At 35.3% G+C, this 18,344-nt stretch overlaps 1 protein-coding gene across 5 annotated transcripts in view; it reads left to right on the forward strand.

The window, feature by feature from the left end:
• SEPTIN7 (septin 7) overlaps positions 1–18,344 on the forward strand; it is a 202,958-nt gene that overhangs the window by 139,327 nt on the left and 45,287 nt on the right. For all 5 annotated transcript variants that reach the window (XM_070264828.1, XM_070264827.1, XM_070264826.1 and 2 more), the window contains one exon: positions 13,658–13,764. In XM_070264828.1, the coding sequence (XP_070120929.1) occupies positions 13,658–13,764 (107 nt within the window). The remainder of the gene's footprint in view (positions 1–13,657; positions 13,765–18,344) is intronic.

Genomic DNA, 18,344 nt, shown 5'->3' on the forward strand with positions numbered 1-18,344 from the left:
TCCTTAGAAAAGCTGCATCAGTTTGCAGTTTCATCAAGAGCCACTCTGAAGGTTGATCTATTTTCTTTAGGCTTATTTAAGCACAAATTTTTCTCTGAACACCACTTTAGTCGTCTCTCTTAGGTTCCCATATGTAGTACTCATTTTGTTTGTATTTGAGTAGTTTTTCATATAAGAGGAATTGAGAGGAAATACTGTTTTATATCTACATGGGTAGATGGATTGTATTATTCTTTTGTTGTTAATTTCTAATTTCACTGCATTGTAGTCAGAGAATATGGTCTGTAGATTTCTGTGTTTTCCAGTATTGATTGAATTTCTTTGCAGCCAAATATATAATCAGATTATATAAATATTCCATATGTATTTGAAAAATCTGTTTATTCTCTAGGTAGAAATTTTTGAATTCATGTTGACAAGCATATTAATTATTCAGATCATGTTCATTTTTTAACCACTTGGTTTGTCAGTATCTCAGAGGTGTGTAAGTCTTTCACTATGATGGTCTGTTAACTTCTCATTGTTGCTAAGTTTTTGCCTTATGTGTTTTTTTTTTTTTTTTTTTTTTGAGGAAGATTAGCCCTGAGCTAACATCTGCTGCCAATCCTCCTCTTTTTTGCTGAGGAATACTGGCCTTGAGCTAACATCCGTGCCCATCCTCCTCTGTTTTATGTGTAGGACGCTTACCACAGCATGACTTGCCAAGTGGTGCGTAGGTCTGCACCCGGGATCTAAACTGGCGCACCCTGGGCTGTTGAAGCAGAACCTGTGAACTTAATGGCTGGCCCCTTCCTTATGCATTTGTAAAAGTTTTGTTGCTATTTTTATTCTTGCCTCTAACATATGAAATTTGCAAATAAATCAAAGTAAAGTTTGTAAATGAGAGACAGAATTAGTAGACTCTAAGGAAACACAGCAAAAACTTAACACTGAATTACCAATTCTCTCCTTGGATTAATTCATATATTATAATAATAATAGTATTATGTATTTGGATGGTATGTTATTGAGTGCATTAATATTCATGGAAAGCATATCTTTTATATTGTCTGGTTTGTGTTTTTAATTCTCCTGTGTCTTACTAAAATAAGACTTTTAGGTTTTTGTTGTTTACATTTGCTTGTCTTATTAATATTATTGTTTGGATTATATTTGACTATAAGTAATGGAACCTTAAAAAATAAGTGTCTGAACGATATAGGAATTTATTGTTACTCTATTTCAAAATCCAGTGTTGAATAGTCTTGGATTGAAGTGATGGCTGTGCTTTAAGTTCTCAGTGTCCCAGATGCTTCCTTTTTGTTCCTTAACTGGGCATGTTCTCTCTTCCCAAGGTGCTTCATAGTCTAACATGGTTAATTCACCTCTAAGCATCATGTTTGCATTCCAGCCAGCAGGAAGGAGAAAAGAGCAAGGAGTGTTCTGCTCTTCGAGAACATTCCAGGAAGCTGCCACATGGCTGAAACTCTGTAGCCATGTTCAAAACTGTTTTAATGGGGCCAGACCCATGGCTGAGTGGTTAAGTTTGCACGCTCTGCTTTGGCGGCCTAGGGTTTCGCTGGTTCGAATCCTGGGCACAGACCTAGCACCTCTCGTCAAACTGTGCTGAGGCTGCATCCCACACAGCAAAGACTAAAAGGACCTACAGCCAGAATATACAGCTGTGTAGTAGGGGGCTTTGGGAAGAAGAAAAAAAAAAAGATTGACAGCAGATGTTAGCTCAGGGGCAATCTTTAAAAAAAACTGTCTTTAAGTTGAGATCGTCCTCACTTTAGGGAGACTGCTACCGTGGTAGCTTTGACCTATTAAGATATTCTGCTCAGGGTCCTTGTGGTAGTAGCCATTAACAACAGATACCTTGCTGTGGTGATGTACAGGTAAGAACTGCACATAATTAAGGTAGGTGAAGGAAGGTGCTGTATTTCTAATTTAAGGAGGTTAAAATTTGTTCTATATTGGAAATATTGGGAGTACTGGTGAACTTCTGCTCCTCTTTCAAAATTTAGCTTCATCATTTCACTGGGAAACTTTCTGTGATCCATAACAATCTGTTTCTTGCCTCTCCTGTGTGCTCTTGTATACCCTGTGCATATCTTCATTATACCATGTTTGAATGAAATTGTAAACTGTAGGTTTCTCCCACCTGGATAGAGGGTGTGTATATGGATTTGTATGGGTATGTATGCTCGTGGCTGTGTTTGTAGGGAAAGATAAGAATGGAATTACTTATTTTTAAATCTTTTTGTCTTAAGCCTCTACTACAGTGCCTTGTACATAGGAACAAATCATGTGCACTTGTATATAAATGTAAATCTGAGTGTCTTAATTCATCCATTCTTGTTTTAAGACTCACACCCATCTTTTAAAGTTGACTTTTAAAACCAATAATATCTAAATTGAAGCTAAGTGATTTTTAATTCATCCCGTTCTGTATTGATATAGAATCTTTAACTTAGTTTTTAAAAGTTTTTTTTTATTTTTGAGGAAGATCAGCCGTGAGCTAACATCTGTTGCCAATCCTCCTCTTTTTGCTGAGGAAGTGTGGCCCTGAGCTAACATCTGTGCCCATCTTCCTCTACTTGTTATACCTGGGATGCCTGCCACAGCATGGCTTGATGAGCAGTGCCGTGTCCGTACCCGGGATCCGAACCGGCACACCCCAGGCTGCTGAAGTGAAACGTGGAAACTTAAGGGTTGCGCCACGGGGCTGGCCCCTAACTTAGTTTTGAAAGGGGCTTTAAACTCAAAACATCCTTGCCTTAATTCATCCTGTTCCTTCTCATGTTTTCCTATATTTCTAATCTCATTAAATGGTATCAAAGAAATAATACCTATATTTATTGAGTACTTACTGTGTACCAGGCACTGTGCTTAGGGTTCATAAGTATTGTCTGGTTTATTCCTCACAGCTCATGTATTATGCTAATTTGGTATGTGAGGAAACAGAAAAATTCAAGTATCTTTTTCACTATAATCATGCTATAAAGGGTAAGATTCTCATCTAGAAAGCCTGAAGTTAAATGCTGCGCTAGTAATCACTATAATATGCTTCTAATTGTCCAAAACAAAATCCTGAAGGGCATCTTAAGATTTTTCCCTTTCACTTTTCCTTGCCCCCTTTTCCCCTAATTAAGCCCTCAATATGTCTTAATGCTTTTTTCCTTTTTTTTTTTAAAGCCTTCCTCTCTGCCAGTCTGCAGGCCACTGGCTCTCCACCATTGGCTGCAAATCAGAATCATTTGTGGTTTCCAAGCCTTGATCCTGGAGACTGATTTCGTAGCTGTGAGCCTGAAGCCCAGGCATATGTATTTTACCCAGATAAATTGCATTCATTTGAACTTCTGTTTTCTATCTGTGGGTTCTTTCTTTTCTGTAATCTTTCTGTAGTTTGCTAGGTTTTATCTATCTTTCAAGATCCAGCTTTGTCGTCACCTCTTTCTGGAAACCTTCTTCAACTCCCATCTGATTTAGAAGTTACTCTTGTATGTTTTTTGCCATCCTAAACATATCTAAATCTAGAGCTCATAGGGTGTACTTACTTGTTGGTCTCCCCTATCAGTCTGTAAGTTCCATGAGAATGGGAATTCTGTTACCCTTTTAATCCCTGTGCCTGGTACGTAGTAGGTGATAATATTTACTGAATTATATTTCATACAAAATAGTATGTGGTATTTCACATTGCCCTCTGAGGATATTTTATAGAATTTGGCATTGTTTTTAGTTTTCAGTGTTATCTTATAGTTTTTTATCAGGGCAAGTAGTAAAGGAAAAATTATTACTAGAGAAAATCCTTATTAGTCAAATGTTTAAGGATTTCTTCTCTACGTGGGACCCTACTTGTGAGTTATTGATTGTGATCTTGTGCATGATGAGGATGTTTAAACGTCTGAGAGCAAAAATATTAACTTATACAGTTTTTAGTTGACCAGAATTAGACTTGTTAGAATTTAATTTCTCTGTAATTTTACCTCTTTTGCAGTATGCTTTTTGGTCACTGGTTATTCATAATGAGGAAAATATGTGTTTGTTTTAGAAAGATATGAAAACAGAAAATATTGGTATAAGGGAAGGAAAGCGTAGGTCCAAAACACAGCTCTCGGGTTCCCTTCTAGGTCACCAGTGAGAGCATCGCCTCCTTTCTTTAAGAAGTTTGTGGGGATTAAGGCCTCCACACCTCACACTTAGTCTTCCTGTGTCTGTCGTTGGTCTCTCTCCTGTATTCCCCTTTAGGTTCTCATCTGTTACTTGGCCACGCCACCAACTGTTCCACTACTTCCTCTGGATCTTCCATTCCATGTTCAGCACATTGTTTTATTCTGAATTCTTAACTGTTTCTTGGTACATTCCTTCTACCTCCTTGCCCTGAATGAAACTTGGCCCTTGGAGGACTGTTCTCCTACAGCTTGTAACTTACTCAAGTGGGAGCTTTGTTCTCGCATCTCATGAGCTAAGGTGAGAAGGACCTGGTTACCTTCCTTATTATTAAAACCTATTCCATTGGGGCCCTGCAAATTAGAAATGGAAATTATTTTAGTTCAGAGTAACTTATTCTAAAAATTAAATGTCAGATTTTAAACTGTGAGAAAAAATAATTAAGATCTCCATTCTTTGATTTGGCTCTTCCTACTGAGTTTGAGGGAAGAAGTATTTTGATCTTCCCGGGTTTTTTTGATTCCAAAATACAATCTACTATGAAACATATAATCAAACTTGATTTGGGGGAGGTAAGAAATAGTACAGTAAATGTACATTTTGATTATAAGAGATGTATATTTTTAGAAATGTTGATGGGGGAAACGTATCTCAGAATTAAGGAAATTGAGTAGTTCTTCTAAAAAAGTTTTACTTTGCACAGAATCAGCTTAGAAATCTAACTCTAACTTAGAAATGACTACAAGCATAAATGTGGAGATGAGAACTAGAAAAACACCTGTTACATGTGAACAGTGTTGGATTGGATTCTAGAATTATCGTTTCCTTGGCCAAATGATACCCTGTATTATTTGTAGTGTTTACTTTGATAGAGATCCCTCAGTTAGTAAAGTCATGGTTCATGTTGTACATTAGCCAAAAAGAATATAAAATATACAGAACAAGCTGGTGAATTTATTTCCCTTTAAATTGCAGGTTAGCTGCTGCTTTCCACATACTCACTGTCAGTTTAGTGTGACATTTTTTTAACCTCCACAAATGTTGGTAAAGTTTCTTGAAATTTTTTATCTTGATTTTAAGCAAGATAATTTATCTTCTGTTGCTGTAGCCACCTTTTAGGGATACCACATAAGAGTTGAATCTTAAAGCTTTGACCTGTAATTTCAGTGTGAGTTTGTCTAGGAGTGGATGGAAGTTGATTTATTTAGATACCTCCTGACATGTCAAAAATTGACCATAGTTAAGTTTTAGTTCAGAGTATACAAGCTACTACTTAATGTAGTCAATGTCAAGAGTCTAAAAATAGAGAAAAAAATTCACTGGGGGGAAAAATCATAAATGAAAGTATAGTTAGGTATTTTCTGATATTTAATGAGTATAAAAAAGCAGACAGCATTTAGAAGTTTTGTAATAGTATGAGGTACATGCTATTTAGAATTAGAGGAGCAGTCTTGATCATTGTTCCTGAAAGGAGAATTGCTCAAAAAGAGCAAATAGTCTTGTCCTTAAATAGGAAAATCATGAGCCTAAGTTCTCCAGTGTCAGATATATACTAAACTTTATTGTATGTTTTCATTATATATTTCATTTATCAGCTGTAAAATAACTTGTCTAAATTCCTGTGAGCAGTTATTGAAGGGTTGAAGGCAGGCCTGTAAGCATAGAGATATACAAATAATTGCTATATCATTCTATTTTTACCCCATGATAGTAATGGAGGAAAGAAACTTATAGGTTATTAAATCAGCAATGAAAATATAATTCTTAAGTATGAAATTTACACTCACCTCTTTTTTAAACTTAGCTGAGGAAATTGATCAAGTTCCTCTCCATGGTAATTATGGCAGTAAAGATCAAAGTAGGAAGTAAGCAGCCTAAAATAGAAATGCTAACCATTTTAGGAGCTTAAAAGTTGGTTTCAGTTGGTATTTATGAAACAGTGTCAAATTTTGATTTTTTTTGGGGTGTGATTACATTAAATAGCCATTTCTGAGGGAGTCAGTTTTACTGTCAAATCATGTTTTTATGAGAAGGGATAAAAATTCCTTGATTTGGACTATTTGGACCAGAAGTTTTGTGAATTTAAAACCTGAGTACCCACGCTATGAAATAGTGTGTACCAGATGCTAGTTTTCATTTCTTTTAGTCCTCACTACTCAATAATTAGTATTCTCTTCATTTTTCTGGTTAGGAAACTGAAGCGAAAAGGTTTCAGGTCTGTTAAGTGGAAAAGCTAGGAATTTTGAACCTGTATATCGCTAAAGTTTTTTCAAGTTTATCCTAATGTAAACCCAAGGGAACTTGCTGTACCTTAATCAGTAGATAAAAATGTTTGGAATTTAATACGGCTTTTCTGTGAATACTTGTTTGTAAATTTCTTTCCCCAAATACTTAAGCCATCTATTACTGTGGCAGGAAAATTCTTGAACTTGAAAGCAAGAATTGTTGGGTGTACTTTAGTCTCACTTATAACACCAAAATGCTACATTACCTTAGGCAAATCACTTAACTTCCCTGAGCTTTTTTCCTCAATGGTAAATAACTATCTCAAAAGGTTGTTATTGAAAAAGGCTACCCTAAGGAAAGATATTGTAAACAGAATAGGGGGAAATTGGAATATTTACTGATTTTCTATACATTCAAAGAAAAAGCACACCCTTCTTTTTCTGGGAGAGGGCCAGAAGGATCATGTTATTCTTACACTTTTCTAGGTTTTCACATTTTTACACTCCTAGGTACTAGACCAAATAATATTACCAGAATTTTCAGAGCCCTGCATTTGTGAATCCTGTTTCCTCTTTCATATTTATCCTATGTTCTTCTGCTGAGTTTTTCCTTTTTTCTCTTTCTAAAACAGTTTCCACACCCCCATTCATCTCTTAAAAAATATTTCCTTTCCAATCCTTTTCATAACTTTTTCTTCTGTGTTCTTAAATTCAGCCCACTCAAAGGATCTCATACATTATCATTCAGTTACACATGAATCTCATAATAGGAGATTCTGATTATATACATTTTTCTTCAGAGTTAATTGCTACAGCTTTTTGGATGAAGTATCTGCCAGTGTTTATCAAAGTTGAAAATATATGTATTCTTTGAATCCAAAATCTCATTTCTGGGTGTTTATGTGACAAATAGAAGTAACAATATATAAAGATGTATACCTGATAACAGTATATAAAGCTATATACATAGTTTTTATTATAGTATTATTTTTAGGAGCAAAAAATTTAAAACATCTTGCACGTGCATTAATAAGGGATGAATAAATTATGTCTATAGTATGGAGCATTAGACACTTATTCAGAATAAGGTAGATAAGTATGTTTTGATTTGAAGGGAGATGGCCATGATTGTTACATTTTCTAAAAAGGAATTTACAGTATAAAATGCATGGAATTGAGTCCATTTTTGTCTCTGTGCGTACATTTAGTCCATTCATGTACAGTCGTTTCACTTAACAACAGGGATATGTTCTGAGAACTGTCATTAGGTGATTTCGTCATTATATGAACATCACAAAATGTACTTAGACAAATCTAGATGGTATAGCCCAGTACGCATCTAGGCTATATGCTGCTAATCTCATGGGATCACCATCGTATATAGTCTGTCACTGACTGAAACGTCATTCTGTGGTGCATGACTGTATATACATTTATATTTACAAGCTTACCTTGGAGATATTGCGGGTTTGGTTCCAGACCACTGCAGTAAAGGAAATATGGCAATAAAGCAAGTACTATGAAGTTTTTCGTTTCCCAGCACATACGAAAATTATGTTTACACTATACCGTAGTTTGTGTGCAGTTGCATTATGTCTAAAAAACAATCTACATACCTTAATTAAAAATTACTTCATTCCTGAAAAAATGTAAATGCTGTTGGAAAAATGGCACAAATAGACTTGAACAATGAGGGCTGCCACAAATGTTCAGTTTTAAAAAATGCAATATCTGGAAAGTGCAGTAAAGCAAAGCACAGTAAAATGGGGTATACATGTATATATGTGAAAGAGAAAGCATGGAAGGATATACACCAAACTGGTAACTGAGGTTATGTTTGAATTTAAGGAATTATTCGGAAGATATTGAAGTAGAAATTTACTGTTACTTTTTATTGTGGAATTACATAGGCTTCTATAGCTTTTATTTATTTGTTTGTTTTGCTGAGGAACATTCCCCCTGAACTAACATCCCTTGCCAATTTTCCTCTTTTTCTTTTGAAAGCTTGAAGAAGATTTGCTCTGAGCTAACATCTGTGCTCATCTTCCTCTATTTTGTATGTGGGTCGCTGCCACAGCAGTGGTGTAGATCCATGCCTGGGAATGAACCTGGACCACCAAAGTGAAGTGTGGCGAACTTAACAACTAGGCCATGGGGCCAGCCCTTATAGCTTTTAAATGTTAATAATTGAACTATAAAATAGATTAGAATGCATATATATACTCGTTACTTTTAATATTGAAAAATTTAAACATAGAAGTAAAGCTTCACTAATTATCAACTCAACGACAATCCCGTCACCCCCCTTACTGCCAGTTTTTGTGTGTGTGGTAAAATGTACACAACACAATATTTACCATTTTAACCGTTTTTAAGTGTACAATTCAGTAGTGTTAAGTGCTTTCACATTGTTGTTCAACCATCACCACTGTCTATCTCCAGAACTTTTCATTAGCCCAAACTGAAACTCAGTACCCATCAAACAATAACTCCCCATTCTCCGAGTCCCTGGTAACCACTATTGTGCTATCTGCCTGTATGAATTTGACTATTCTAGGTACCTCAATATAAGTAGAATCATACAGTGTTTATCCTTTCGTGTCTGGCTAATTTCACTTAGTATATTATATATGTTCAAGGTTCATCCATATTGTAGTATGTGTCAGAATTTTATTCTTTTTTTTTTTTTTTTTTTTAAAGATTTTATTTTTTCCTTTTTCTCCCCAAAGCCCCCCGGTACATAGTTGTGTATTCTTCGTTGTGGGTTCTTCTAGTTGTGGCATGTGGGACGCTGCCTCAGCGTGGTCTGATGAGCAGTGCCATGTCCGCGCCCAGGATTCGAACCAACGAAACACTGCGCCGCCTGCTGCGGAGTGCGCGAACGTAACCACTCGGCCACGGGGCCAGCCCATTTATTCTGTTTTAAGGCTGAATAATATTCCATTTGTATGTATATACCACATTTTGTTTATCCACTCATCTGCTGATGGGCATTTGAATTGTTTCCACCTTTTGTTTATCCCATGCATATGTTGATGGGCACTTGGGTAGTTTCACTTTTTGGTTATTGTAAATAATGCTACTGTGAACATAGGTGTACAAATATTGGTTCAATTCTTTGCTTTCAGTTCTTTTGGGTATATACCAGAAGTGAAATTGCTGGGTAATATGGTAATGCCATGTTTAAGTTTTTGAGGAACTGTCATACCTTTTTCTGCAACGGCTACACCATTTAATATTCCCACCAGCAATGTGCAAGGGATGTCAATTTGTCTATCTTCACCAACAGCTGTTTTCTGGGGTTTTTTTGGTAATAGCCACCCTAATGCCTGTGAAGCGGTATCATTATGATTTTGATTTGTATCCTAACAACTAGTGATATTGAGCATCCTTTAAATGTCTAGTTAAGCCCTTTCCCATTTTTAAATTGGGTGGTTTGGGTTTTTGTTTTTGAGTTGTAGGAGTTCTTTATATGTTGTGAATATTAACCCCTTATCACATTTATGATCTGTGAATATCTCCTTCTATTCTATGGCTTGTCTTTTTCACTCTGTTGATAGTGTCCTTTGATGCATCAAGTTTTTAATTTTCATTAAGTCCAGTTTGTTTATTTTTCTTTTGTTGCCTGTCTTGATTCAAGAAATGGTTGAAGAAATCATTGCCAAATTCAATATCAGAAGCTTTCCCTCTATGTTTTCTTGTAAGAGTTTTATGTTTTTAACTTTGATTCACTTGGAATTAATTTTTGTTATGGTGTAAGGTGTGGGTCCAACTTCATTATTTTGCATGTAGATGTCTACTTCTCCCAGCTCTGCTTGTTGTGAAGACTGTCCTTTCCCCATTGGATGGTTTTGGCACCTTATGTGAGGGCTTATATCTGGACTCTCTATTCTGTTTCATTGTTTTATATGTATTTATGCCACCACCACACTGTTCTGATTGTAGCTTTGTAGTAAGTTTTCAAATCAAGAAGCATGTCCTCCAATTTTCTTTGTCTTTTTCAAGATTGTTTTGGCTATTTTGGGTCCCTTGAGGTTCTATATGATCTTTACGATGGGTTTTTTTCCTATTTCTGCAAAAAAAAAAGTTGTTGAGATTTTGATAAGGAGTGAGTTGAATCTGTGGCTCACTTTAGGTAGTACTGACATAGCAATATTAAGCCTTTCACTTCATGAACATGGGATATCTTTCCATTTATTTGGGTCTTCTTTAATTTCTTTCAGTGTACAAGTCTTTAGGCTTCTTGGTTAAGTTTATTACTAAGTACTTGATTCTTTTTCATGCTGTTGTAAATGGGATTGTTTTCTTAATTTCCTTTTTAGATTGTTCATTGTTAATATACAGAAACAATTGATTTTTGTGTATTGCTTTTGTCTTCTACAACTTTGCTTAATTGGTTTATTAGCTCTAACAAGTTCTTTTGTGTGTGTGCGTGAAATCTTTAGGATTTCTAAATATAAGATCATATCATCTGTGGACAGAGATAATTTTACACTTTTATTTCTTCCTTTCTAATTTGGTTGCCTTGCATTTCTTTTTCTTGCCTAATTGCTCTGGCTACTATATTGAGTAGTAGAGGTGAAAGCTGACATCCTTGTCTTGTTCCTGATCTTAGAGGAAAAGCCTTCAGTTTTTCACCATTGTCTATAATGTTAGCTGTGAGTTTTTCATATATGGTCTTCATTATAGTGAGGTAGTTTTTCTTTTATCGATATATATATTTTTTTAATCATATAGGGGGATGAATTTTGTCAAATGCTTTTTTCTTCATTCTGTTAATGTGGTGTATTATGTTGATTTATTTTCATATGTTGAGCCATTCTTGCATTCCAGGAATAAATCTCACTTGGTCATGGTGTATAATTCTTCTAATGTTTGCTGTTGAATTATGTTTCCTAATATTTTGTTGAGGATATTTACATCAATATTCATCAGAGATATTGGACTGTAATTTTCTTTTCTTGTAGTGTCTTTGGCTTGGTATCAGGGTAATGCTGGCTGAATAGAATGAGTTTGTAAGTGTTCCTTCCTCTTCAGTTTCTTGGAAGAGTTTAAGGGGGGTTGGTGTTAATTTTGATTTAAATGTTGGTAGTATTCACCAGTGATGCCATCTGGTATAGGGCTTTTCTTTTTGGGGAGGTTTTTGATTACTGATTCAATCTCTTTACTAGCTATAAGTCTATTCAGATTTTCTATTTATTTATGATTCAGTCTTAGTAGGTAGTATGTTTTGACGAATTTGTCCCTTTCATCTAGGTTATCCAGTTTATTGGTATACAGTTATTCATAGTACCCTCTTATAGTCCTTTTTATTTCTGTAAAATCAGGAGTAATGTCCACACTTTCTTTTCTGATTTTAGTAATTTGAATCTTCCTTCTTTTATTCTCAATCTAGCTAAAGGTTTGCCAATTTTGTTGATCTTTTCTAAGCACTAACCTTTGGTTTCTTTGAGTTTTCTCTGCTGTTTTTCTGTTCTCTATTTTATTTATCTCTCCTCTCTAATATTTCTTTTGTTTTCTAGCTTTGGATTTAGCTTACTCTTTGTTTTTTTAGTTCCTTAAGTTGTAAAGTTAGGTTGTTGACTTCACAGCTTCATTTTTATGTAAGCATTCTTGTAAATCCTTGTAAGTTTCCCTCTTAGCTCTGATTTTTCTGTATCCCATAAGTTTTAGTATGTTGTGTTTTCATTGTCCTTTGCTTCATGGTATTTTGTAATTTCCCTTGTGATGTCTTATTAGACACACTAGTTGTTTAAGAATGTGGTGTTTAATTTCTACATATTTGTTAATTTTTCCATTTTCCTTTGTGTTGTTGATTTCTGGTTTCATTCTGTTGTGATGGGAAAAGATACTTTGTATAATTTCAGTCTTTTAAAATTTATTAAGACTTGTTTGATTTTATGATCAGTGTTGGAAAATGCTCCATGTGCACTTGAGAAAAGTGGGCATTTGGTATTGTTGGATGGAGTGTTTTGTCTGTTTATTAGGTCTAATTGGTTTATAGCATTGTTCAAGTCCTCTATTTCCTTATGTATCTTCTGTCTGGTTCTTCTGTTATTGAAAGTGGAGTGTTGAAGTCTCCAACTATTGTTGTAAAACTGTCCATTTTCCCCTTCAATTCTGTCAATGTTTGCTTTATATATTTTGGAGCTCTCTTGTTTGGTGTGTGTATGTTTATAATTCTAATATCCACTTCTTGAATTGACCCTTTTATAGATATGTAATGTCCTTCTTTGCATCTTGTGATATTTTTAAACAATTAATTAATTAATTTTTTGAGGAAGCCTAGCCCTGGGCTAACATCCGTGCCCATCTTCCTCTACTTTATATGTAGGACGCCTGCCACAGCATGGCTTGACAAGCAGTGCGTAGATCCGAACCAGTGAACCCTGGGCTGCCAAAATGGAACATGCAAACTTAGCTGCTGCACCACTGGGCCTGCCCCTTGACTTCAGTCTGTTTTATCTGACTTTAATGTGATTTGTAATTTATTTTAATCTTGTTTCTATATACTGAAACTTTATTTTTGTAAAAATTAACTGTATGTTTAGTGTCGTGTACTAGAGGGTCAAAGAAGTGTATGTGATCTTGGTGGAAATTTTGTCCTGCCTTCCTCCATTCCTACCTCCTATCTCAAGCAGAAGCACTATAAAAAGTAATTACCTACAGTTTTTTGGAGTCTGGTTTATGAAGAGGTGTTCTTTATACTTAAGCTGATTGGTATATGGGTGAATAAATTGAAAGTAGTTGTTTTGGTTTACTTTTATACTGAAGTGCACTGTGATTAATTTTTCTTCTTTTTGTCAGCAGATTTCTAGTTTTTTATAGCTGCATAATTTCTTGGTTTGGTCATTCATTAATTATTGTCTATAATAAACATTTATATTTAACTTTTTTATGTTTTATTTCACTGAAGCAGCAATATAATATCCAACTGGGGTGTTTCCTTCATGGCTAACTTTGGTCCCTGATAACAGATATATTACTGTTAAAAATGGAGACTCTTGTATCTGATACATTACTTTTAAAGAACACAGATTGTGGAATTATAAAGCCAAAAGGAATCCTTGGAAACATGAGTCTACTTTGATTGATAAATAAGAAAATGAGGACAAAGAACTTATTCTAATAGGGAGTCTTTACAGTATATTTTTTAATGTCACTTTCTTGTTCCAGTAAGAAGTACTTGCATAAAGCAAGCTTGACTATAGCATTAGTTGGATATTTAAGGTTGATAAAGTGGCTGACTTTAACAGGTTTTTCCACCCTATTTCTTTTAGGTGAATCTGGACTGGGAAAGTCAACATTAATCAACTCATTATTCCTCACAGATTTGTATTCTCCAGAGTATCCAGGTCCTTCCCATAGAATAAAAAAGACTGTACAGGTATGTCTATTAGTGTTTTTCATTGATGATAAGCTGGAGTAATGTTAACACACACAAAAACATGCTATAACTTTTATTATGCTTCCTTAGAGTAGGTTTCAAATTTGTCTTCAGCCAGTGTTAAGTGGTAAACATGATTGTTGATGAAAGAAAAGAGACTGGGCCAGCCACATGGTGTAGTGGTTAAGTTTGGTGCGCTCTGCCTGGGCAGCCTGGGTTTGCAGGTTTGGATCCCAGGTGCGAACCTACACCACTCATCAGCCGTGCTGTGGTGGTGACCCACATATAAAGTGGAGAAAGATTGACACAGATGTTAGCTCAGGGTAGTCTTCCTCAGCAAAAAAACAAAAGAGAGAGAGCGAGGTACAGCTAATTACAGGAATTATCTTGATTACAACCTTCTAAATTTGTCCTGAGGACCCTCCTAGAGATTACACTGTGATGTAGTAAGTAATACCCCTAGAGTTACTCTGTCTGATATGGTAGCTACTTGCCAAGTGGTAGCTATTTAAGTTTGAACGAGTTAAAAGTTAATGAAGTTAAAAATTCAGTTTCTCAGTCGCACCAATCACATTTTAATTGCTCAGTAGCCATATGTGGCGAGTGGCTACCATTTGGGGCACCACTGATTTATTTCCACCATTGCAGAAAGTTCTCTTGAACAGTGTAGAGAAAACATGATTTGCAGAAAAGCCATTATTGTTTAAATACAATGTTCTCTATTAGTCAGTAGCATAATACCACTTGATAGTTGACTGGCAATAGCAATTTGTTAAGGCTCCCAAGCTATGTGTAGTGTGTAATCTGATTTAGTACTTCTCAATCTTTAATGTGCATTCAGATCACCTGGGGAGCTTGATAAATTAGGTTTCTCTCCTAGTAGGTCTGAAGTGGGTTGAGATTCTGCATTTCTAACAAAATCCCATTGATGCCACTGCTGCTGGCCTATAGACCACGCTTCATATTGCAGAGTTCTAGACTCCAGATCTACACTGTCTGTTACAGTAGCCAGTAGCCATCATATGGCTGTTGAGCTCTTAAAATGTGGGTAGTCCAAATTGAGATGTTATACATGTATAAAATACATCCTGGATTTTGAAGACTTATATGTAAAAAAGAATGTCAAGTATCTTGTTAATAATTTTATGTTAATTACATTTTTCAGTGATAATAGTTTGGTTATGTTGGGTTAAAGGAAATATATTAATTTCACCTGTTTGTGATTACTTTTTAAAGTGGGTCCTGAAAAATTTAAAATTACTAATGTAGCTCACATTTCATTTTTGTTGGGCCACACTGCTCTCAACTATTGATTGAAAAAATTGTTGGTGAATTGATGAAGTAATACACAGCAATAAGCAGAGAGGAAGGGAGTGACCAATTTTGGCTGGAGCAGGCTTTCTGAAGGTAGTATGCTAGAGCTGGATTTGAAGAATTGGTAGTGATTATCCCAATGGACAAGATGGAAGGATAGTCTGGAAATTCTGGGCATGAAACTCACTTATATCGAATTGCAAGATGCGGTTTAGTAATTGGATCCCTACAACGTAATTCTGTGAAGTAAATATTTTATTTCTCCTTTTTAAAGTTTTTCTGTTTTAGGATTTTTCTTTTTTTTGTATCCTTCATAGAGCTTGAGATTTCAGATTACCTGCAAAATTGTGTTCTAAAAACTGGGTACATAATACATTGCTTATTTATTTTGTGGTATTGGATATTTTAACCCTAAGCAAGAAGATAAACTTTTAACTTTCTTCGTTTAGGTATTTAAATTCAAGATCAGTAAACTAGGCATGTAGAAATGTTAAAGGAACCCCACAGTATAGATTCCTAAGTTCAGGAATATTTAGTGTAAAATATCTGTGAGATCTTAATGATCACGTACCTACCAATAGTGTTCTTGGTGATTAGTGCTGGTGAGGAGTCTTCTTTGTAGTTCTAGCGCAAGCATAATGCCAGGCCTATGTTAATAATAAAACAACACTTAGTCATTAACATCTTCCAGGTACTATTCCAAGAACTTCAAGTGCATTAACTTATTTAATTCTTACAACAACTTTATGAGATAAGTTGTATTATAATCCCCCTTTTACAAATGTAGAGATTGAGGCATGGAGCTGGCAATGTGCTTGAGATCACGTAGTTAGAGTGGCAGAATTAGGATATGAATCTAAGCAGTCTGGTTTAGTCTGTATTCTGTCAAGCTATACTATCTCTATACTGTAGATGCTTAAATGTTAATTTAATAGATTAACCAGTTCTTAATAAGTGGATTAGCCTTTCTTTAGTACATCTCTCCCTTTTTAATAATATTTGGTCCAACAAATAATCAGTTTTCTTTTGGTTTATTTCACCTTTTTCTTTCAAAATCTGACATAGGGGGAGAGTTTTCCTAATTAGGAAATTTAGACAAAAATGATGACAAAATAATCTGATCAGTGAAGTCATCTTTTCCTCATAGTTATGTATTATATGAAAGTAGTTAAAATAACAAAAAATGCCTTTATAGGCAATAAGGCTGACCCATCTGATGCTAGCTAGTAATGGATGTTTGAGAGAAGTGGTTTTTTGTTTCAAATGGTACACACATGATGTTTGCTGTTGCTTATTATGTTTGAATTTGCAAGCTGGACTCAGGAGGGTATTGACTTCCTTTAAGTACTAGGCTTGAAATTACAGTAAACGGTAATGGATGAGTGGATGATGAAAGCCAGTTAACTCATGAAAGTTTTGTACCTTACTATGTATTATTTTACTTTGTTTAATAAGGACAAAAGAACAATATTTCTAGCTCTCTTGATTCACCCATGCAGTGATTTTTGCTCTTTTTCTGAACAGATGAAAGTATTGGCACTTGCAATCTCAGGAATTCAACACATACAAATCTAGTTTAACATACATACTCTACAACAAAGTATTTGCTCAGACAATGAGAGATTGCTTGTAATGTAGTTATAACCGTGCTTATTCTGATGTGGTCCACATATTGTAAAAAGCATATTAAATAGGATTCATATCGAATTGTTGTCAGTGATTCCCCGTATTGTGAGACCTCATGCTTTTCTTTTTTATTCTATCTCCTCAATTCTATGCAGTGAGCATGCTTTTGTAATTTTTTAAAAAATGCCTTTCAGAAAAGAAAATATAATACCAAAAGATGAAAAGTAGCTATGGGGACTAAGAATTATTTCTAGATTAGTTCAACAAAACCTATCTCCTTGAAGTCTTTATGCCAAAAATAAATTTCCTGAACAAATCAACAAATGTATCAAAAATATTGATAGACCATATGGTACTGTCTACCCTAAACCAGCTGCTCTCCCTGCAGGTTTCTTCATGTCAGTAAATGACACTCTACCTTTCTAGTTGCTCAGACCAAAAAACTTGGAGTCATTTTTAACTCCTTTCTTCCTCTCTAACTTCACATGCAGTCCATCTGCAAATCCCATTACCTCTATTTTCACAATATATCCAGAATCCTACCTACCACTTCTTTCCACTTCCCTAGTACCACTCATATCCTGGGTTCCATCATCTCGATTCCTGGTTTATTACAATAGCCTCCTAACTTGCCTCCCTGATTTGATCCTTGGGCACCACCTGACTCTTTTTAACAGGCAGTGAGAGTCTCTTTTTACAGTGTAAATCAGGCCATGTTGCACCTCTACTCAAAACTCTTCAGTGGCTTCCTTTCTCACTCAGAGCAAGGCCAGAGTTCTTATATATCTAAAGAGACCCTCTGAGATTTGCCTCACCCCCCTCTTCAACCTATTTTCTACACTTTTGGCTTATTCTGCTCTGGTCAAACCAACCCACCTGCTGTTCTTTAGATAGGCTAATCCCACTTTCACCTCAGAGCCCTTCCACTTCTTATTTCTCTGCCTGCAGTATTCTTCTCTGAGATCCTTATGGCTTGCTCCCTAATTTTCATCTGTACTCTGCTTAAAAGTTATCCCAGTGAGGCCTTCCCTGACCACCCTGTAAACTCCTTCCAGTCCTTAACCCTGGCTCCAAACGTGTAAGCTTTTTGAGGATAGGGACTTCACTTTATTCACCACTGTAAACTCAGTTCCAAGAACTGCCTCTGTTATACGTTAGCACCCAATATCTGTTGAATGAATGAACAAACAATTTAAAAACTTTATGAGGATTTTGTGTTTAGTTAGGATATTTTTAAATTTGAGAATTGTTGAAGTTTTCAAGTTGAGGATCTTTTTGGAAGTTTTGTTGATTATTTTCATTTTGTCTTGAGCATCATTTTTTAAATTTAATTTTTGATGTGTAGCTTGTATATTAAAAAGGAGCAAATTTAAGCATAGAGCTTGATGAATTTTGGTGGATGTATTTTTATATCCAGGTAACCAATGCCTTGGTTAAGATATAGTACATTTCTGTTGCTCCAGAATGCTTCCTTGTGTATCCTCTCATTCAGTATTATATCCACCCCCAAATATAAACACCTTTCTGACTTCTATCACCATAGATTAATTTCACCTGTTCTTGAATTTCATTTAGATATACTCTTTATGTCTGATTTCTTTCACTGAAGATTATATCATCATGTGGTATTCATGTTGTGT

This window comes from Equus caballus, chromosome 4 (genome assembly GCF_041296265.1).
Source record: "Equus caballus isolate H_3958 breed thoroughbred chromosome 4, TB-T2T, whole genome shotgun sequence".
In the NCBI taxonomy this organism is placed as follows: domain Eukaryota; kingdom Metazoa; phylum Chordata; class Mammalia; order Perissodactyla; family Equidae; genus Equus; species Equus caballus.